This window comes from Hippoglossus stenolepis, chromosome 11 (assembly GCF_022539355.2).
Source record: "Hippoglossus stenolepis isolate QCI-W04-F060 chromosome 11, HSTE1.2, whole genome shotgun sequence".
In the NCBI taxonomy this organism is placed as follows: domain Eukaryota; kingdom Metazoa; phylum Chordata; class Actinopteri; order Pleuronectiformes; family Pleuronectidae; genus Hippoglossus; species Hippoglossus stenolepis.
The window spans coordinates 13,601,075-13,624,226 of record NC_061493.1 but is presented as its reverse complement, the minus strand read 5'-3'; the positions used below and the strand labels follow the sequence as shown (position 1 = coordinate 13,624,226).

At 41.1% G+C, this 23,152-nt stretch overlaps 1 protein-coding gene across 3 annotated transcripts in view; it reads left to right on the top strand.

The window, feature by feature from the left end:
• Window positions 1–23,152, top strand: part of tnr (tenascin R (restrictin, janusin)) — a 163,026-nt gene that overhangs the window by 135,303 nt on the left and 4,571 nt on the right. For all 3 annotated transcript variants that reach the window (XM_047342136.1, XM_047342137.1, XM_035171572.2), the window contains 7 exons: window positions 500–643; window positions 7,930–8,060; window positions 12,306–12,438; window positions 14,060–14,211; window positions 14,419–14,515; window positions 20,203–20,364; window positions 20,945–21,108. In XM_047342136.1, the coding sequence (XP_047198092.1) occupies window positions 500–643; window positions 7,930–8,060; window positions 12,306–12,438; window positions 14,060–14,211; window positions 14,419–14,515; window positions 20,203–20,364; window positions 20,945–21,108 (983 nt within the window). The remainder of the gene's footprint in view (window positions 1–499; window positions 644–7,929; window positions 8,061–12,305; window positions 12,439–14,059; window positions 14,212–14,418; window positions 14,516–20,202; window positions 20,365–20,944; window positions 21,109–23,152) is intronic.

Below are 23,152 nucleotides of genomic sequence, written 5' to 3'. Positions count from 1 at the left end.
GCGAACCGTTGACACTAGAGCAGTTACGTTAAATGTTTGTTTCTTAAGGCTGAAAATGCAGATTGGTTATTGAACGGTGCTTTATCTGAGTTCACCCTGTTTAAATTGGTCTGACAGATCATCTCAGCAATGACGATACCTGCAAATGGAAGTTAGAATATGAAGTTATAAAAGATCACCACTGAGGAAAGTTTTCTGACGATTGTGTTGAAGGTTTATTTCATCGTACGCTCATATTTTAGTGCATTTATAGTCATTTAGGAGAAGTCCACAAAAGCTTTTTTCACTGAAAGTGGTACAGAAATCCCCTGAATTAAAAAAAAGACCTCAACAGTTTTGTCTTTGAGATTCAAATCAGCCATTGTTCATGCTGGGGTGCATTCTTCAAAGAGATTTAATGTAATCTTTTGAGTGGAAACTGAAAACAGAAGGTGTGTGGGATGGTGTAAATGTAGTCAATGTATAAACCCTGTGTGTGTGTTTTACTTCTGTTATCCAGTAACGGCTGATACTCTGCTTGTGGAAGGCAACAAGCAGGAGCACCAGCTGACCAACCTTAAGCCCAGCACCACCTACTCCGTGGCCCTCTACGCCACCAAAGGGCCCCTCACCAGCGGCACGGTCATCACCAACCTCCAGACACGTACGTGTTCATTTTATTCAGCTGTTCATGGTTACGGTGGGGGACACGGCGACTCAGCGGGTCGCCTCACAGCAGGACCCCGCTCCAGGCCTGTCTGGAGCCGTTCAGTGTGGAATTCAAACGCTCTCACCTTGTGTGCGTAGGTTTCATTCACACCAAAACGAAATGCACGTTAATTAGGAGTTATCCTGTCTTTGTCCTTGACCAAGGGCAACGGCTACACACTGTTTCTAAAGTAGTTGGAATGAGTCAGATCCACTGGTTGCATTCCTCTTAGGGGATTAGTAAAGTGGAGGAGCTCTGCCCGCTCACTGATTTCTCTTTTCTATTGCTGATCCGACAATGACAGTTGGGTCTGTTGTAAAGTGTTCGTGTGCATGAGCTTGTTTGATGTTACGAGAAATATGAAAAAGGTTGATTATGAAACTGAGATGTAGATGATGAATGGGAAACAATGAACAGTAATAACCCTCATCTGTAAACAGGTTTGGTTTCGTTTGTGTCGTGTTTATATATGAACACAAATGAAGTGAAACTAAGTCAGTGCGTGGTTGGTAACTCCTGCTGCACAGCTTTCAGGTCAGGGGTTTCCACAAGGATCTGGGCTATGATTGGTTTAAAGGAGCTTTGTTTCTCTGATGTGATAGGTTGTTAGTGTGTTGTTGAGCAATGTAACAACAGGATATTTCCTTATTAAGAGGATTCATTTGGCCCAAAATGTTGTAAAGGTTGCTTTTCATATCAATTGATTTCGATAACTGTCATGATAAATGTCACGTTATTATTTCTTTCAAGTTTTTGCTCCTGAGTGAAGGTTGTGGTTTTAAACTCGTCTTTATGAGCATTATTTTTTTATATTTTATTTTTTATCTTTGCTGCAAAGAATCCCATTTGTCACTGAGGGTCAGGATCTTTGTCGTGGTCAGGGACACAAGTTTTCCTGAGTTGAAATTCACCTTTATCAGCAGCTGGAGGAAAGTTAAGGGTGAAGGAATTGTTCCAGTTTAGCCGAGTTGCAGCTCTGCAAACTTTGTGTTTTCTAGAGCTCTTGCGAGGGGAAGAGAAAAAAAACTTTTCAGTCAGCAGAGGAGTTCATATCCCCCGAGGAGTAGCACTGCTACCTGTCCTGCACTGCAGCAGAGTGAAGCAGAAACAAACACTGACAACAGTACGAGAGCAGAGGCTGCAGAGGCTTCAAAACATAAATGGGTCTCGGAGAAAATTAAGTGTACCTGCAGCCATGTCGATGCTGTACGTGCATATAGTGACTCATACCTAAACAGCTATTCCTGGCAGTTTAAGGTGACTCTAATTTGGAAACAGATGCTCTGCCTGGTGCAGGATGTACCTCGGTTTCTCAGGAGAACAAAAGGAAGGCAAGAAAAACAAGAAACATGCTTTTCTGCCCTGGTTAGACTCTGAGCAAAGAGGACAGGGATTTTGTTTTGTTTTGAACACCATGTCTTATTAAATCAAGCAAACAGTTGGGTGCTTGCCTTTGTTGCTCTCGTCCTCTGAGTGGAATAAACTCAATTTATTCGTGCCTTTCCATTTGGGAAGACATGTTATTATGTAGAGAAGGCATGTAGACAAGACCTATTTGGAAATCCTCCAGATGAGTCCTTCAGCCATTCAGGAAGAAAGACATGCAGGATTCTTCTTTATAATAAACATCAAAAGTGTCACACGCATATTAACAGAGCTGAATGCATTTGTGAATTTGTGTCAATTCTGGTGTCTAAGCCTTCACCGTATTTCTATTTTCTATAATGAATTCATGTGGTCCTTAAGAAGGCCTTCCTAAAAGATTAATATTCTTATTCTATAATTAAATTCAAACATAATGCTCTTAAATTTTACCTCATTTCAGTGAAGAACTGAATTCAATAAAAGGAACAAAGAATAATAACCCCTCACTTAATCAAGGGCCGCCCTCGGGCTGAAGTGTAATTTATTAAAAACTGTTTTTTGAGAAACCTTTTTTTTCGACATTGACTTATATTAACAAATGTGTACAAAGAAACGCGAAACCAATGTTTTCCCCTTCCGGGACTAATGATAACATGTCTCACCAGGGGGCGCCTTAGTCAGCGCCAACTTCAGAGGGATCTTCCAGTGCTGTTAATTAAACTTCCTAATTGAAATCTTAAAGCCTGGTACTGTTGCGCTCCCACACTGTGTTTTCTCCTGCTGTTCCGCTCCAGTGGATAATGTCACATTGGGAACGGGCCGTGGGAGAGGACAGTGATTGGTTCAGTCAACTATCCAGGCTCTTCCCTGGTCATCCTCCCTCCATGTCTTGCTGCTCTGTTTCCGTCTGCGTCTGTCTCCCCTGCTCTGTTAGTTCCATTGTGCTCCTGTGTCTGACTCCTGAACCACAGTGTTAAAGAGGCCAGGCCAGCGACAGACTGCAAAATATGTATCTGTCTTGTTCAGTAGGCAAGTCTGCTTATTCATAGAGTACATTTAACAACAAGCTTTGACCGAAATACTAAAATACTGCAGAATAAAGTAAATGCAAGGAAATTATAAAATACAAATAAATTGTTAAATAACTATGCATATGTCTTTATTAATAATTAAGGGCACAGCTGTAATACAGATGGTTCTTAAATTGGATTTAAAAGTGATTTTATGACTTGGGCACAGATTATTAGCCAAATGAGCCGCAAAAGAATTTGCTGACTGCACACACACACACACACACACACACACACACACACACACACACACACACACACACACACACACACACACACACACTACTCTATCACACCACCTCTTCAACAAACCTTAAACATATCGAACTGGGATATGCTTCCATCCATCGCTGTATGTTTTTATAAGCACAGCGTGCTTGTTAAGTTAATGGTGACTCGTTGGGGGCGAGCTAAAACTAAAGTTTTCTCTCTGTATAGACTGTTTGCTTGGTTCGCCACATATCTTCACATTTGTCAGAATGTTTGTAAACCTGTAGCTACAGACTGATGCAGCAGCCGCCCCCTCTCGAGCTGCGTTACCTGCAGGCGATGAATCCACATGAGCAGCAGAGAGAGGAGGAGATGACTGATGTCTGTGTTCTTCATTCAACTTCAATCACTGTTTTCATGTCAGGAATAGTTTCATTTTGACATTTTACATTTGTTTCCAGACAGATATTGTTGAGTTTGTAAACTGCAGAGACTTTGCTGCTGTAAACAATTCATGTTGCTTCTTTGGAAACAAATTATATTTATTAGAACCCTGTTCCAAATGTTTTGCAGGTTACCCGCATCAACCCAGTGCATGACTCTGATTCAGTGTTCCTGTTTATGGACTTTAAATCTGGAAAGAAGTTGTTAAGTGCGCGTACAGTTTATGGTCCATGTGCTGTACAGCACCTGTGCAAATACAAAGGCACAATCAGTAAAGTTTCTTCAGGTTTCTGTTCTCACTCATTTTTGGGAAAGGTGGTTCCTCCATACGTATATGCTGAACACCTGCGGGGGGGGGGGTTCTTTCGTTTATTCCCAAGCCTCTTAACCACAGCTAAGAGTTGTTTTGTTGTCTGGCCTCCATGGCTCAAGAGTTCAACACAGTAAGACAGCTTGGCTTCCCAAAGCTGATATTTAAGCTATAGGACTGGAAAATAAGGGATTTTGCTACGGCTGTCTGTCTAAGCCTGTCGGCTGCAGCACCGGGACTTTTCCCCCTCAGATGTGTCTGAGCCCACTCGCTGAGAAGTGCTTGGCTAGTTTGTGAAGCTGCAGAGATCCTTGCTGCGGGCGGCTTCATTGAGCTCTGGCTGATATTTGTTCAAGTGCTCCGAGAGCTGCAATTATAGACGGATAATCTACTTTCTTCAGGCAATTGAGGCTCTTTTGACAGATTAATGTACTTTAAAGAACTGGTGTCCCCATTAAATCTGTACCATAAATTGTTTTAGATAGAGAGATACTTTATTGATCCTGAGGGAAATTTTGAAATTTTACAGTGAAATGCTCAATGCTGTAACCTTATCAGAATTATTTCATAGAGTTTATTAAATGATACACTATATACGCTGCTTTTAAGCTTTTGATTTATCACGAGATGTAAAAAATGTATTTATATTTGCCTTGAAATGCCACTCTTTAGAAAAAGATTCCAAACTTGAATCAATAAATCTCAAATAACCAGGAACATGTTTGTAATATTTGATTCAGCCTGTCAATCATCAGCCTCTCCTCTAATAATAAATTTACAGTTTTAATGGTGAAAAACATCAAATACACGTTCACTGAGTTTCGTCATTTGTCGGATTATAGGTGATATTCAGAATTGTACAAGAAACAACAAACAAGCAATTACATATTCTCAATGATTTTCTTGTGTTTGTATATATAAGTATATATAAAGCGTTTGGCTCAGAATTAGATTCAATCTGTGGTGCTGGCTGCTTAGTGTCTCTTACGCAACTTGTGAACTGCAACCTCACTCTGCACAAGGGCAACTTTAATGTGTGGCTGTTAACAAAAGTTAAGTGATGTCAAACTTTTTTTTACTGCCAAAGCAGAGAGGGGAGAAGTAGACAAAGTCGGATGAGGTCAGTCTGACTGAAAGGTTCATTTCTAATCCTGGGGAACAGCGTGTGGATAATTCTTCTAATAAAAGACATCAGAGGGTTTAGTTTTTATATCCACACTCCTCATGTTGTTCTGAGCCGCAGTGATGGAATAAGAGAGTAAAAGCATCAACACTGTCAGGAATCCTGTCGGGGTTCAAAGAATCTTTGTTCAATAAAAACAAAACTTTAATAATTATTATGTTTTTTGTGTGCGTGTGATAAACTCTACTTTTGTAGAAACCAGAGTCGACACATGAAAGACAAACTGATCTATATGATCTAATAAAATATCTATTGTCCATATTATCTTTTGTCCCTGTCATGATCCTGTAGGAATGATGACTCTTAATTTCAAAGGGATCTGATTGGTTAGTAGTTGGGCAGGTTTGGATCTGATCCTCTGACTGGTTAGAAGTGCCAGTACCAAAAGTTCACAGAATTTGAACTCATGCAAAGCCATGCTGTGGTTTTACTGTGCGACAGGAAGCATTTTCTATTCGCCCCCTCGCTTACACATTCACTCATGTGTCACCGGCCCTGCATCATTGTACAGATCCCAGATTTGCGATCTCATGGTTAATAACAAGCTGTTTGCTTGAACAATTCATAACAACAAAGGAGTCGCCTATAGATGTGATATCCACTCCAACGTCCTCCCTCTTCTCTTCCCACAACAAATTGCCGCTGCCCACGTTCCCCTTCCCATCTGCTTCTCTGTGTGTTTTTCTTTTTTTTCTCCTCTTGCATTGTTGACTCTGTGTTAATGAGACATTAGGTGTAGCCAATCCCATTCATCTCAACCCCGCTGTTCTGAGCTGCCAGGAAAACCTGCTCACCTGCTCAGGTGCTCTCCATGAAAGGGTTTAATTGGAGGGAGAGTATGAGAGAGAAAAGGACGTGGAGACAGATTTAATGGGCGAGGGAAGAGGAGGATAGAATAAAGACAGGTAAAATGAGGGCGGCTGGGGGGGCCCTCCATTTCTAACAGTGAAGTCTCCCCTCCTGCCTCTCCGTTCTCTCATCTATACGCTGCACACACATTTATCGCCTTCACACACACACACAAACAATGCAGCGCCAGTGTTCATCAAGACGAGGGGATGACAAGAACAGAAGATAAACTCCATTCGCTCTCGGGCACATTGAGTTGGAGTGGCAGCCTGTCAGATAAGGAGGAAAGGAGGAAAGGAGGAGGTGGACAAAGGATGGGAGGACATAGACGGAGAGAAACACAATCATTCAAGGAGATAAGGAGGAGAGTGAAGGGGAGGGAGACCCCAGGTTGATGTCGGAATAGAGGGAAAAGGACAAAGGGCAGGGACGAGGAAGAGCAGGAATGAGAAGCGGAGGAGGTCAGTGCAGAAGAGAAGGTTACACAGGAGGAGATTGGCACATCACCACAGACTTGGCACAATCCGCAATATGCTGCCTTTATCTCAAAGTGCACTTGTACTCTTAAATACTCTTAGTTCCGCCCTTTTTCTGTCCTGTCCCAGTCCCCCGTCACACAGTGTGAATCTGTCCATCACTGTCTCCGAGAGCAGGCACCCTGCATCTTTCAGGAGGCTATCAAGGCGGGTCTGTGCTGTTAATTACCGAGCTGTCATTTAGTATGTGCGCACACGCGAGGATTTAAATGAGAGGAGAGCACAGAGAGTTAGCGTTGCAAATTGTCTTTGTATGTGGTGAGTTGTTTCTGCAGCGCGGGTTCAACTTCAGGACTTGAGCTAAAAGTTAAGCCTTTGGCCTCTCAAGTTAAAAATTGAAGCTGTTTATACAAGAAAACAAATAAGAGCGAGAATCAAAAAGTCAGACAATGGGAATCGGAGGAAGAGACAGCTCGGCAGTGGATGTCTTTAATTCATATTTACAGCCGCGGTGTTGGACTGCAGAGCATGCAAAGCACACTTCATTTATTCCAGCACCCCCGCCTCCCTTACACCGAGCGCCTGTTGGGCAACGTGACCCAGAGTCATGATGTAACTGCAGGAAACTGATTTTTTAAATGAGAGGTCATCTATTTTCCCACCGTGCTCTAAATGAGGTGAACCCCTGCTATAGCACACCGGACGATCAGATACCGGCTCGGAAAGGATGACATAAGGTGATGAAACCCAGGTGAGTGTCCTTGGGATCATATTAAAATAAAAAGCACTGTAATCAAGCTTTTTTTTTTTTTACCGTGCAGGGACCAAGAGTAAAATTGGATGGTGTGATGTAATGTGTGGTAAAACTTGGGAGGGCTCGTGGATCAAGGCGTCAATTTGCTGATGCACTGTGAGTGAACATGAGAGTGTCTCACTGCTCTTCTCGCTGAGGCCCGTGGGGATCTGGGATCAGTGTCAAGATTTTATCCACCTTGTTGAATGCATTTCCTGTATGTTTCGAATGTGTCCTTATCACCTACTTTTCCTTATGCTATCCTATACACTCGTACAGTGTCTGTTCTAAATCTGTCTGTGTGGAATGAGCTGGGCCCTGTGGTAAAGCTGGTTGATTCTTTCTGAAACTGTAAATGTGACCTGCAGTGATTGAGCCGTGGCGAGTAAAGACAGACTCCACATGTAGAAACATTACTGACAACACAACAACGTGTTCCTCCAGCACGAGTCTATTTATCATTACATATACAGTCATCACTTATTTTGCAGCTAACTAAACTTGAGAGTTAAAGGTTTTTTTTTTCCTTTCTTCCCTGCAGCCATGGATGCTCCCCTGAACCTGACAGCCAGTGAGGTGAATCACCGCAGCGCTCTCATCTCCTGGCAACAGCCAATCGCAGAAATTGACAACTACATGCTCACCTACAAGTCAACTGACGGCAACCGAAAAGTATGTGGCACACGCGCAGTCTCAGATCTGTAACTCACACATACACACATACAAAACATATGCTCATACACACATTGTTACCTCCACCAAGGAGGTTGTGTTTTCTTCTGTGTGTTTGTTTGTCTGTAAGCAGGATTATGCAAAAACTACTTAACCAATTTCCATGAAGTTGTGTAGAGCGGTGAGGTATGACCAAAGGAAGAACCCTTAAAATGTTGGTGGGGATCTGGGTACAGAATTTGTTTTACTTTAAGATGCAAGATTTATCATCTTCATTGATATCATGGATATTTTTTAGAGGACTTATATTTGTGTTTGTGCAATTTGGTGAAGATCCAAATCAAATTCTGGTTCTATTTAATTTAGATGTGGTTTCATAAGGGGACTGCAAGGACTTCTACTGAATTCCCAAAATGAGTTTCTGCATCTTCTGGTTCTGGAGATCTTGTAAAGTAACCATGGTACCGTTCAAAACATGAGGGATGGACACTCTTCTTTTGTTTATCTATTCACCTGAAAACAGAAAATTATACCTGAAGGTCTTGTCTGACCTGGTTTTCTGTTAAGAAAAAAAAACTCTCCAGATTTAATCAAGTAATTATAAGTGACACGAACAATGTTCAGTGAAAGTAAATTAATGTAGAATCCTAACTTTGTGACAAGCGCTTCAAGATTAATGAAATATATATCTTCCAGTCTTGTAATCCCTTGATGTGGTGTGTGTAAGCATTCAGGGATACACACACACACACACACACACACACACACACACACACACACACACACACACACACACACACACACACACACACACACACAGGGAGCGACAGTCAAATTGCCAGTCCAATAGAGAGATTATTTCCATGTGCCTCTGTAGAGACATTGTTTATTTTGATTAAACCTTTTTATGTGGCTGAGTAATGATAATAAAGCACTTTAGTAAGATCTGTGTGGAACGCTTCAAGCCTGTTAACAAATTGACTGTAACCATTTCCCACGATGCTTTGCAAAAGACTCTTTTATTAGCAATTAACTCGCACGTCGGGTCTTTCTGTAGTTGGTAGGACACCCACTGACATGCTGCACTCACTCGCTCCTCACAGTTGCTTTAACCACCACAAATAAACCAAGTGTTAACCAGCAAACGGCACTTTGAAGATGTGTGAGGCATCTTTGCAACAAGGTTTCAAGCCAAAATGTTAGGAAGACGTCACACACACACACACACACACACACACACACACACACACACACACACACACACACACACACACACACACACACAGACACACACTGTCACCTTCAATGTTCACTGTAGACACCTGATCTTATAAATGAATAGGTGAGAAATACAATAGCTCTTCCGTTCTCTCTCTTTCACTACCTCTCTCTCTCTCTCTCTCTCTCTCTCTCTCGCTCTCTCTCTGACCTTGTGAGTGTGGTATGGTCGACCATCGGGTGTCACTCACGCACAATAATTCAACTGTAACTCTTCACACGATCCCTTTCATTAGATTTGACTTGAGATGCAAAGAGACGTTTTAGTAATAGTTTTGTTCTGCATTTCTTTTAGATTATAAAGAATAATCTTCATTGGTTTATATTGAAGCATTTACAAATGACTTTTTTATGTTTTGGCAAATCAGTGTATGTCCATTTTGAAAGAGTTCATCCTGAACCATCTGCAATGAGGCTGATTCATAATTTCTCCCCAAAAAATTATTTCATTGGATTTATGTTAAAAATGTCTTCGTCAAGTTCCAAGTATTTTTACTATACTATGAATCAGTCTCTGTAAAATAAGATGTTTCCTTTAATTTTCACTTGCCTCACTCTCTACAATCCTCACCTCACCTTCCCAATTTGGCAGTTTATTAAATCTGCATCAGTATCACTCTCTGTCGATTCAGCCCCTTCACCAGCCCAGCACACACCTACAGGCTCCGACAGGGTTAGCGGTATTTGTCCATCACTTACCATTATATGTAATCCTGTCTGGGGAAGTGATGAAGTCTAGACGGAAAAAAACAATGTTCTGCTGCTGCATTGAACATTTCAAATCCGACTTGTCTAAAACTTATTTTTTAAAAGTAAATTTCGATCCAGCACAAGGTTTATTTCCCTTTCCCTCAGCATACCTGCGGAAAAAAGAGGATTTCTGACATTTTTTCAAACGTATTTCTTCGTTTCAAAAATGAAAAAGCTTAAATACTTTTCAAAGTCACTTTGAGATCAGTGGATGCAGCTCTACAGGTTGTTCCCGGTTTATGAATGAAGGTGACCGTGCCTTTGCTGTTCGAGCCCCAGACTGAGGAACAACTTACCTTTTGAGGCAACATCATTTAAATCTCTTCTTAAAACTTTCCTTAATCGCAAAGCATTTATGAATACTTAATACGTTGCTTGATTTTATTCTCTCTTGACATTTTACTATTTTAACGTTATTTCACCTCTTAGTGTTTATGTTCTTGATCTTTCTGTTGTTTGTATTGTGGTTTTTATTGCTCTTTTGGTTCTTCTTCTCTGTAAAGCACTTTGTAACCTTGTTAAGAAAAGTGCTATACAAATTTTAGTATTATTATGTTATTATTTACATATAAATCCAATGATTTCAGTTGACTATAGGTTTAGGGTTGTTTTTATCTTCTTGTAAAACCTGTTTCTTGTCGCATGAAAGCATTTGTCTCACAGAGCATTCCTCTTTTCCCACTGCATGTTCATGTTCTTTCAGATGTGATGCAAACCAGCATTCGCCACAGTGAGCCGCCTCAACAAGTGCCGCATTTTGAATTCACATCGTACAAACAACAAATGAGTCCCCAATCATGCTCTGAGCAAAAGACGCTATCGCAGCCCGAGTCTGAAGTGCTCCTTGTGAGGTTTTTCCTCGGGTCGTCTCTACTTGACGTCCGACTCAGCTTAGAAGCAGCGGTGTTACCTCAGCTGTAATCTAACAGTATAAAGCTGAGCCTTACAGCTGTTCAGCGTCTCCCTCTCCCTCAGATAATGGACTTAAATAATTCACACAAAGTAGCCGCGAGATTCATTTCTTGTCTGATTAGCATTTGCTAAATAGTTTGTAATTACATGTATCCTCGGAGTGTACAGATCTCCCTGTTTACACATGCACACACCCGGACAACATCCAACCCCTCCACCACAATCGGTAGTGAGTGTATGAAGGTATATGTTATTATCCTTGATAAGACAGGGCTGTTTCACTTGCAATAAAAATCGTATCCGACCCTGAAAACCCCAGTGGGAAAATGTCAGCTCCTCGGAGACAGAGAGACACCGTTTACCAGCTGCTTTCCTGCATAATTCACACGGACACATTGCCTGAAAATGTGTGATTTTTCTCCTTTTTTTTTTCCAAACTGGCTGAATATTTCATTTTTACTTGTTCATATTTAATGTGTATCCAGGCCAAACTGTAACACACACGCACCACAAGCTCACACAAACACGAGAATAGATATGTTTGAGCTTTGAACTTCCTGTTGGTGGATTTGTGTGATATCTAAGAAACGTGTCAAAAAATGGTCAAACGTTCTGGCTCAGTGAAGAAGGATTTGTGAAAAACAATGGAAGGAACGAGACTGTACCTCCGTGACTTTCTCACCAAAAATAGAAGTGTTTGTTTCCTGCTCAGCATTTTCTCAGCTTGGATGTCCCATTAGAGTCTTTTAACTTGTTCTCTCTGTCTAATTGTCCCCCCCCCACTCCTCCCAGTCTGCACCCCTCCAGTCTTTTCTTCTCCTCGCTTCTCCTTTTTTTATATGTTCCATGGCTGAGTCAGTTTTCACATTAAAACGGAGGCAGGCTGCCTCTGACCTGTTCTGCAGTTGGCAGATTGGCAACAGTTACTCATACAATATCTTAACTGACCTAATCGTTTTTTACACCTGAGAATGTTGTGCTGCTGGAACAAGAAGGAAGTTGTTTCCTTGACAAAAATAGCTTTAATTTATTTGTTGCTGTGGGTTTTTATAAACCTCACAAGCACAATTCATATTTTTTAGCACCTCATGGGGATTCTAATACAATTTATTTTTCACTTGAGGGTTTGTACTTTACACACATTCATTTATTAATGTAAAGAGGCAATTTCCTCATCTACCATCTGCTCACTCCCTCGATATGTGTTATGTGAATGAATTTACTTACGTGTGTGTGTGTGTGTGTGTGTGTGTGTGTGTGTGTGTGTGTGTGTGTGTGTGTGTGTGTGTGTGTGTGTTGTACTAGGAGTTAATACTGGATTCAGAGGACACTTGGATTCGACTGGAGGGACTGGGTGAGACCACAGAGTACACTGTCAAGCTGCAGGCAGCCAGAGGACTTGACACCAGTGCTGTCGTCTCCACTACTTTCACTACAGGTAAAGTACAGTTAAAATACATATATATATATATATATACATTTTAATGTTTGGGTTTCACTAAAGCACCTTTTCAACTGGTCAAAAAACCTACTAACAGCCACTATCGGGTTTTTTTCTGCAATGGATACAATCCTTATTCAGTCCCGGGTCAAATGACTTTGCAGTAGAAACAGGTTTTATCGGCTTCTGCTCCGACCGGTATTGATAAAAACGTGACACCCGGGTAAACATGCTAATTTGGTAAAACAGCAGGGTGAGAGTGGGTCTCAGTTTTTGATGCATTTGTGACATTGAACTTGACGCGTCAGGAAAAAAACACTGGCAATCTTTACTGGCAATGGAAAAAGGAGTCCTTCCCGATTTTAGCGGGTTTACCTGCATCTGAGATCTGGTTTGGGAAAAGTGAAAATGCATCATAGACGAACATTGGTGAGATCAAATGTGAATGACAAGTTTTATAAAGCAATAATAAATAGAAAATCTTTTTTTCAGTTTAATTTCTCCTGAATCAAGAGCGGAACAAATAACCTCAGAGCCTGTTGACACTATGGTCTTTAATAATTTAGCACCGGGGTTTGGTACCTATCCCTAACACACACACACTGTTACTCACACACACACACACTTAATGTGTTTGTATTTTTGGATTAAAGCTCTGAAAGGGATTCTGATGGAGAGTGTTTTCTTGGTCTAACAGATTCATTTTCCCCTTTTGCGCCACATTTCACATCACAGTCACCATAATAATGGGTCCCCAAAGTCAGGCGCAATTTTCATCTCCGCTCTCTGTAGCGTAGTGAGGGAAACTTCCCATAAGGCTGCACCTGCAGGACGGTAATTTACAATCACAGAGCTGAACAGTCTGCTCTAATCTCCAGTGTCCTCGCTCTGTAATTGGAAGTCGGTCAAGTGAGGGTTAGGGAACGTCATAAAGCTGCTAATCACCTGGAATTAATGGCAACATGCCAAAAGCAAATATCAATATCCATTATTTCAACCAAGCAGCGGACATATGGATGAGGTGATGCACTTCAGTCAAAGAATAACGGTGTAATCTGCATCTTTACATTTGATGACATTTATAACTTTGATTTCCTCTGCAAAGGAGGTTATGTTTTCACTGAATGTGTCTGTTTGTTAGATAGTTAGCAGGACTATGCAAAAACTACTGGATGTATTACCATGACATTTTGTGGGAGGATACAATATGGGTCAGGGACAAAGGGACGGTCAGGGGACGGATACTGGATTCTTTTTTCTTTAACACTGAGATTGTTTGGCATTGTTCAACGTGAAAGAATTTAGGCACCCTTAGGAGACTCATATTTTTGAGTATGTGCAATTTGATGCAGATCCAAATAAAGATCTGGATGTAGTGAATTTAAATTTAATACCCTCCTCCTTCCAAATGGATTATCTTCAAGATATCCCTGGATGATTCCAATTTAAAAACCAGCTCTTGACCTCTCTCAAAGAGACTTTACTGTGTAACGCTCCTTTAAGGTAATCTGTGTTTTATTTGGCGCTACACATATAAAATTGAACTGACTGAAGAAAGCTTCTAATGCATGAGATATAAATACGGATTTGTCCTGACTCCTCCTCTGCTCCTCTCCAGGGAGTCGTCTATTTGCAACACCTCAGAATTGTGCCCAACACCTGCTGAATGGAGAGACGCTGAGTGGTGTCTACACGATTTACATCAACAGAGACCCGAGCCAGGGAGTGCAGGTGTACTGCGACATGACCACTGATGAAGGAGGGTGGATTGTAAGTCATAACACCTTCTCTTTTAATAGCACCCTTGTCGAATGTGCGAATGTGGGTCACTGTGGCATTTGGGTAAACAAAAAGGAGGTGGAGAGTTGGGAGGAAACTGGATTCAATTACTTCTGTCTGTTGAGCATCACTACGATGTGTTGGGTCATCTATTTCAGTGTAGACAACTGGTTCATATTTTTTTGTACTTGTTTCCAGGTGTTCCAGCGTCGTCAGAACGGCCTGACAGACTTTTCCAGGAAGTGGAGTGACTACAGGATTGGCTTCGGAAACTTGGAGGATGAGTTCTGGCTTGGTAAGACTCACACAATGAGAAAATTGATCTGGATTTTAAAAATATATATATATGTGAGAGTGCAGTTTCATATACCAGGAAAAGAAGCACCGTGTCTGGTCAATTATCTGGAATTTTCTGTTGAGCTTTTGACATTTTGGGAAATACACATCTGCCTGTTTCTGCAGTATCACCCTCATATCTGTTCAGTGTGAAGCTGGAGCCAACAGCTGGGTATCTCGGATTAGAGATGCTGATTAGCTGCTCCATCCATCAGCGGTAGTGAAAGCTGTAGTAATTTACCGTCTATTAGTACATCTGTCTTATTCGTGTCTCTTTCAATTTGCTGAATTCACATAGAACTTTCCAACTTTTATCTATGTTGCTATGGAGTTTGTTTGCATAATGCATAGTTACATCCGCCAAGGAGCCTATGTTTCCGTCTCTTTGTTTGTCAGCCAGCAGGATTACTAAAAAAATGCACAGCAGATTTCCATGAAATTTCCATGGAATTTGAAGGGGTGGGACACAAACCAAGGAAGAACCACTTCAGTTTAATCCAGATCAACATATTTGTTGATTTCTCAGAGAATAATTCATGGATTTTGATTTAAAATAGAAATAGGTATGTTTAGGCTGGATGTAGTGAATTTAAATGTGGTTTTATAAGGGCTCAGTGCCATTCTACTCAGAAACTGGTATTGCTAACATTGGCCAACCCAACCCAAACCCCACTCCCCTCCACACTGGGAAATATAACTTCTGACTTTTTTTTTACTGAAGCACCACAAATAGTGAGAATATAAAACTATTCATTTAAAGATGGTGGGGAAAAATCAACTGACTCTAAAATCAGTGACCTTGGGACTGGTTACTTTCCTTTTCTTGACAACCCTGATAAGATACTCACTGACTCATCGGTGTATTACATAGATGAAAGTTAAGCTTAGATTTGCTGCTGCCCCCCGTCAGCTTCCTGTCACCAGGCGCTTTATGCTATAGGCTGATATTGAGCTGCAACCTACCTCCCATGTAGATTAATCTGTGTTCCAGTTGAAGGCTGTTTTACCCTCTTTATCTGCACGTTCTCTCCATGACTGTGGATTTCATAGGTTCAATCAATAGAGGGTCAAAGCTTTCACCTGGTTTCAATTGACACATCTATTTTATGGCGGTAAAAGATATTTCCAATATTCTTGTAAGATTTCTCACTTAGAATGAAGATGGAGAACTGCGCTGCTAGACCTTTTATTTCACTCATCTTATCTTTTAGCACTTGACTTCACAAAGTCTGTGTGATTCATCCCTGGATTCCGTGAATGCTCATCTCTCCCTGAAATTAATTGCTAATTGTTTCTAGTGTCGTTCTGATTCAAAGACGAAACAGAACATCGTCACTGTTTTGATGGACCGCAAATTTTTTTTTTTTTTCTCTCCCCCTCTCCAAATCTCATTATGAAACAATAATTATATTCATTAGAAAATGTGCAAATGAGTCATGGTTCTTCCTAGGCCAGTTTTTGTGTTATTGTTTTGCTGCAGATGATTAAAGCAAAAATATTACATGAATATTTCATCAAGTGAATCTGGAATTCGGAAAAATGTTTTTTTTTACTTTTTGATTAGAGAAATGAAATAACACTGAGGGGAGATTTTATGGCATTACAATATTACCATATTATAACTGAGGGACTAGGGATATACATAATTAACTGTTAACTGTTAACTGACAATAAGTATTTTGACTGATTGATGCTCATTTACAAAACATTTAAAAACATTTTTTGATATCAGATACGTCTCCCCGAGGCTGGCCACTCGAGTGTGGGGCCGTCTCTTCCTTCCTGTGACATCCTCTGAGCTGTTGTTCTTCACTGTAGCTCTCATAGTTAACGGACGGTCACCAGACTGTTCCCACTGCATGTGGACATGTTGCTGTTTCTGAGTAAGAACCAGTAGGCAAGCTGTCCACCATGCTGGCGACTGAAGTAGACCTGTCCTGTTTATGAGGCTTGATTATTGGGATTGGCCACCGAACATGAACACAGTTGACTCTCATGAGCACAGGAGTGACGATGAGAGCAGGTGTTACTCCGAGATCTGCCTGCCAAGGACGCTAAAAGCTTTACGAACGCTTTGATGGTCCACCGACGCAGCTTGATCTCTCCCTGTGCTGCAGATGGTCGCACCAACTGTGACAGACCGGTCAATGAGAGAGGGAGCAGGAGAGAGAGAAAGAGAGAAAGAGAGAGAGAGAGATAGCTCTGCTCTGCAGCAACAGCTCTTATACTAAGTTAGAGATCTTTTAGTATATTAAAAGAAGTGTAAAAAATGTCACTTTATATCCTCTTGTTTATTTATTTGTAAGCAAGATTACATAAAAACAACTGAATGGATTTCCATGATATTTTGTGGAAGGATGGAACATCGGTCAAGGAAGAATCAATTAAATGTTTTTTGCTGATCTTGATTAAGAAGTGGATCCAGAATTTTTCTATCACTTTGTTTAACATTCGAAGATAGGGCTTTTTTTGGGGGCATTCACATAACAAAATTTAAAAAATCTGACATGTTAAGGGGACTGATATTCTTGAATGTGCAAGTAGATGGTGACGGGCAGCCACAGTCTAGGTAAATAATGGGAAAGCCTATGTAGGCCTATTGATCTGTTTTATCCTGTTTTACTCACAGCGGCTGCAGGATTGATGATCAATTGTTGTTATGTTTATGCTGCATGTAAAATGAACCCCCTGTCGTAGAACAAATGATGGATTGGTATTTTCCTAATGCGCCGCAGACACAGAACATTTCATTCTTGCCAGTTAACGGTGAGTGGTTGTTAACAAACGTCAGCTATCGGCAAGAAAAAAAACATCACAATTCTCTGTGAGGAAAGGCTGATACGTTACTGCTGACACATATTGGATCATAACACAAGATGGCTGTGGCGCGTTCTAGTCCATTAGTGACTAAAGCACTCTGTAATAGGTAAATGCAGGAGTTGAGATCAAACACATCACGAACAGCTGCTGACTACATAACATCAGGTTTGGTGTTTCATAGGTCGTCTTTTTAAAGCTGTAGTTTGTGTTGTGTTTATGTTGAGTTGAATGATAATGTACACCACCACAGGGAGGTTGCATTCACAGGCCCATCTTAACGTTTTACCACAACAATAGTTATATTATTAATTCATCTATTTTTGTATTTATATAGATCAAAATTGAAACTGCTGATAGAAATATTGGACATATCTTTGTCACATCAAACAACACACACCATACTCTTAAAGTGTGTGTTATGTAAAACGTATTGGGAACGTTGACAGACACCTGAAGGCATCGTGCAGTATGGCTGTGCCTTTACAATATGATCTAAAAGACTTCCGAGCATATGTAGGTCAGTGAGTACAATCTGACCTGTTTCTACTTCAGCTGAATCAGCAACAATCTACCCCCTCACAGATTCTCACTATACACCAGTCCAGGGCACCGGCGTCTCCAGGGTTTTACTTCGACCATCCCCTCTTGTCCTGTGCTCTTGTCCTTTCAGTGCATTAAGGCAGCTTAATGTAACCTCAGGGTGCGGAGCATTAAGAGCTGCTCCTGGGAAAGCTTCTGCCCATGATGCTAGATTAAAGATAACATGGCAGCAGGGAACACTTGGAAACCTTAGTGTATGATACGGTATCACTACTGTGCAAAACTGACCCCTTAATCTAATAATTAATATGTTTACATCAATTCATTTACTTATTAAACTATTCAAGCTGTCAACAGCACTCAGTGGCCTCTTTAATTAAGGGAGGTGTAAAATTAAAATCGCCACAAGCCAAATGTGAGTAAAAGCAGGAGGAAGTGGAGATGTGTTGTCCATCTTTATTTACAGTCTATGAATCAGAAGTTTAATACAACAACATTGCTGTCCTGTCCCACCATGCTCAGCTCAGCTCTCTCTCTCTCTCTCTCTCTCTCTCTCTCTCTCTCTCTCTCTACAAAGACAACAATGCCCCCATTCATTGTTCATACCTTTTATACAGAACAATATTCTGGTCAATGCAGAATCCTGTCTCTCCAGAGTAATAGTGAACTCTCCGCCTAGTTCTTTTATTCTGTTCATTCAGCTTACTAGATTATGTGCAAATCTGCTTAGGCACCCAAGCGCCAGTCCCTTAATGGTAGGGAAATCCCTTGCCGTGCATTTGAACTGTTCACACAGTAAAATGTATCGTCCTTATAGTAAATGGAATCGTCGTATGAATGGTCATTAAAATTTCAAACCATTTGACCTTCACTCTTGTTTCTACAGATTTGTGTCACTGTCGCAGCACCGGAAAACCATTACATCAAACACTAAGCTAATCACTGCCTCGACACACAGAACAGCAATATACTGGACAGTATGGAGCCATAAACATGGGTATTAAATCCAGTCAAACTAAAAAGAAGAGGCACTTCACTGGCCAGCAGTAAAGAATATGGAAATTAAGCTCTCATTATTAGCTGTTACAACTTGAGAACGGCCCTTTTTATTGCTGCTTGAGGGCAATCCATTCTCCATCCTCGCTGACCTCCGCCAGTCTCATGCTGAACACAATGTCAGTTTGATGATGTAGTAACAGAGAAGCCAGGGCGGGCCGTGTGCGATTTGTGATCATTATCCTGTTCCTTTTTCTTTTTTCAACACTGGTATAAAAATATGACAAGATGGTAAATACTGGTAGTATAATAGGACAAGACTGAAATAATGTGTCAGAAGGCATTTTTTAATTGCTGCCGTTTGGAATAAATCAGTCTGATCCCATAAAACTGTTTAAAAAAGGGTGTTATATTAATTGCTGATTATACGCTGCTGTTATACAACCGGAATTTAAGATGAGGTTGATTTCCCCATGTTGTTTGGTTGTAAAATATATTTATCTGTTTTCAATTGACAAAGTGCTGCAGACTTACACTTTCCTCTGCTCTCCTGGATTTCTAATTCCATTTTCTTATCAGGGAAGGTGGAGGATTTTTTTTTTCTTCAGAGTGTCTCCAGGTTCAGAAAAAGTGCACATGTGACGTTTCTGCCGGAGGTTAAGCGGGAAAAGAGGCTCTTTTCCAAATGGGTGCTTGTTGTAATCTGATAGCAAAACGTGGTTCCGATATCTCAGGTCTGTGTGGGGTCTTATTGCCTGTCTGAGTTCAAAGCAGCCACGTATCTGCTGCTGAGGAGATAGAGAGCAAAGCCACATATCTCAGAGAGCTGTGGCAATCGCGGGCGGCTGGTGGTGACAGTGTCCACCTCTCCAGACGATGTCGATCATCCACGTCCACACAGCCGGCTGACAAAGACGTCTGACATAGTGCTTATCAGGACTTCATTTTTAGGTGGGGGACAAAATGTTTTGCACTCCCCAAAAAAAGAAGAGTGTGGATGTGATGTAGTGACATGAAGTCACAAAAGTCAACTAATTTTAAATAACTAGACTTTGTGCAAAGGTTCACTTGGACTCAAAGATGAACTGATGGTGGTCAAAGGTTAATGTCGCTGTGACCTCACAGAACAGGTTTTTGGCCTTTTGAACATGATTTCTCAGGAATACCTTAAAGAATTTCCTTCAAAAGTTGGCGAAAATGTTTGCTTGGACTCAATGATGAACTGATTCAAAGGTTGAGTTTAGACATCAGATGTTACAATACAAAGTAATGTTTCCTGTTTCTCTGCAGGTCTGGACAACATCCAGAGGCTCGCTGCTCAGGGTCGCTATGAGCTGAGGATTGACATGAGGGATGGACAGGAGTCGGTTTACGCCAATTATGACAAATTCTCCATTGGAGATGCGAGGAACCTCTACAAGCTCAGGATAGGAGAGTACAATGGCACCGCTGGTATGTGGTTAACTACATTAGCTATATTTTCAATGCACAATTCATACATTTTCATTTCATAACCCTTAAAACCAACCCACTTATTGTGTAGAAACAGCCAGTGAACCATCCATCCATCCATCCGTGTAGCAAACTATTTGCTTTTCTACCCTTTAAGTGAAAATCACCCATCCCTCCTCCGCCATCTGCCTTTTTTGTCTCCTGCCTTCTTTCCCCTGCATCTTTTTCTTCTCCCGTTTCTAAAACCTGCCTCAGCACTCCTCCACATTTACACTCCCCCTCGCTCTCCCATGTATCTCTCAGTCTGTCAACAGGACCATATGGCATAATTACCTGTCATCTCCTCATGTTTATAATTATAATTCTCTCTGCCTAAATAAATTCACGGAGCCCACGGCAGGACCCCCTTTCCGCCTCCTCCCTCTCATGCCTCTCTATCTCCCTCCCGCCTGCCTGGATCATTTATGTCCCCTCATCACACCATTAGCCGTATGCCAGTGATGCTAGGCATGCATTGATGTTTGTTGCTCTCCACCTCTCTCTCTCTCTCTCTCTGTCTGTCTCTTTCCTCTGATCACAGGTGACTCTCTGAGCTACCACCAGGGCCGGCCCTTCTCTACAAAAGACAGAGACAATGACATCGCTGTCACTAACTGTGCCTTGTCCTACAAAGGAGCCTGGTGGTACAAGAACTGCCACCGGGCCAACCTCAATGGAAAATATGGCGAGTCCAGACATAGTCAGGTCAGTCATCTGGTGGATACACTGATCAGAGAGTGAATATGATAAGTAGTCTGCTTTGCTGTAAGCCAAGCATCTCTCACTGTCTAAGTCGGAAAGGTGGGTTTACTCAAAATACTAAACCTTCTTCTTGTGGTTCTGTATCTGGGATGGATGTAAAACTTGCAGGGCTGCAATAGCTTGAGACTTTCTGCATAAAGTAGATTTGTGCTAATTGTATTTAAATATTTGTTTTAGAAGGTGACTATGTCCAGGTCTCAACTAACTGTTATTTTCATTAGTTATTTTCTGTCAGTTATATTTTCTTGATTAATCAATTAATCTGTGAAATGCTATGAAGGTGCAATTTCTCCAAGTACACAGATTTAATGCCCTTTTTTTTTTCTAACCAACAGTTCATCACTTGAACATTTTCCATTTACAAATCATAAAATTCCTATATTTAAGCTGAAAACTGTAAATGATAAAGATGACAACAATTTACTATTATTGACTTATTGCATCAGCATTTCAGTATAAAGCTACAACTAGGAGGACTCGTTTTGACTGTGCCAAGGATAATAATAGAGACAGTTCACAATATTGTGAGATCTTAACTCAGGATTAATAACTTCAGCATAGAAAACTTGTAAACAGTTCTCAGAGAGTGGGAGGAACAGGGGAAATTTGTCTGTGTTCACAGGGTTCAAAAATCAATTTGTGAAACTTAGACATCAATTTGAAATATCGATGTTAGAATTACTTGGTGGATTAGTAGAATATGGACGTCCTTCCAGGAAACACATTTCTCTTGATCTAAATTAAATTCCATTCACCTCCATTGTGTTGTGGTACCAGTTGTAAATGAGAAATGATGGCTTTTTTTGTTTTTGTGAAGAAGCTCTTTAATCCAATGCATCATATCAAAATGGTGGCCTTTTGGTGCTGTAGTTTGGCATTTACGCAACTCCCATAAATTGGCTCGATTACAGACAGCAGTGATTAAAGGTCAAAAGATTGCAATCTTGAAATATTTGTAAATGAAGTGACTCCAAACATACAGACATCAGTGTTCATACTCATCACACTGATTGGTCTGACGGAGGAGCTACAGTAAACTGAAAGGTCAAAATTTCCTGGAGCCTAACAGCTGCACCACATGTCCAATTTCAATGAAACTGAGGAGGGTGGTGCATCTTAATAGAGTCAAAGGTGCCCGTGTCATCTGGTACGTTCTGGAGGACTTTAACCAAAGACTTGTACCATTGAGTTTATGTTCATATTACAAAAATATTTAAAAAGAAAAGGACACAGATTTATGCGTGTGTTTGATGAAAAAGAATAATACAGTGGTAAAATGGACGTCTTTTTGTGAGGTGGTAGCGAGTGTTTGTTGCTGGAATGTGATGTGTTCCACCCTCAGCTCGACACTGAGGGGGGGGAAAAAGAAAGACGGTGTAAGTGAGGTGTTGTGTGAAGCTGTGATCAGGTCCAACTCCAGAGGCATTGTAGCATCACGGCTTCTCCAGCTGCACTCTGTACTCTCCTCTCTGTCCTTTGATAACATGAAATGAAGCCGAGCGGGAGCGGCGATGGATGGGTGTAAAAAGGCATGCAGAGAAAAAAGGTATAAACCTGGATTTGATGGCGACAGGGATTAAAGAGCTTAGATGCGACTATTATAGCAGCAAGTCTGTTTCGGTGCTAGTTCTCAAGTGAGGGTTTTTACGCCCCTCTTGCTTTGACCTTTTCAATTGAAATCAAAATACACCGTAGTCAAAATAAAACACTTCCATCGACGGACTATTATGGTACATTTCGTGATTTCCACAAATGGTTTGTCTTGCCTTGAAGGTCGGGCTGGTATTTTTCATCTTATCTGTTGAAATCCTCTTCACGTCCCAATAGCCATCATTAAATAAAGTTGTCTGAAAAAGAGAAAGGAAAAAAAGGCAATGTCTGCAACCTTTGCAGGTCAGTGTAAAACAAGTCGAATGGTTTTATTCGCTCTCAATGAAATGATTGGTCGGTGACTGTCTGTCACTAACTGACCTGCCCTGCCCGTGTC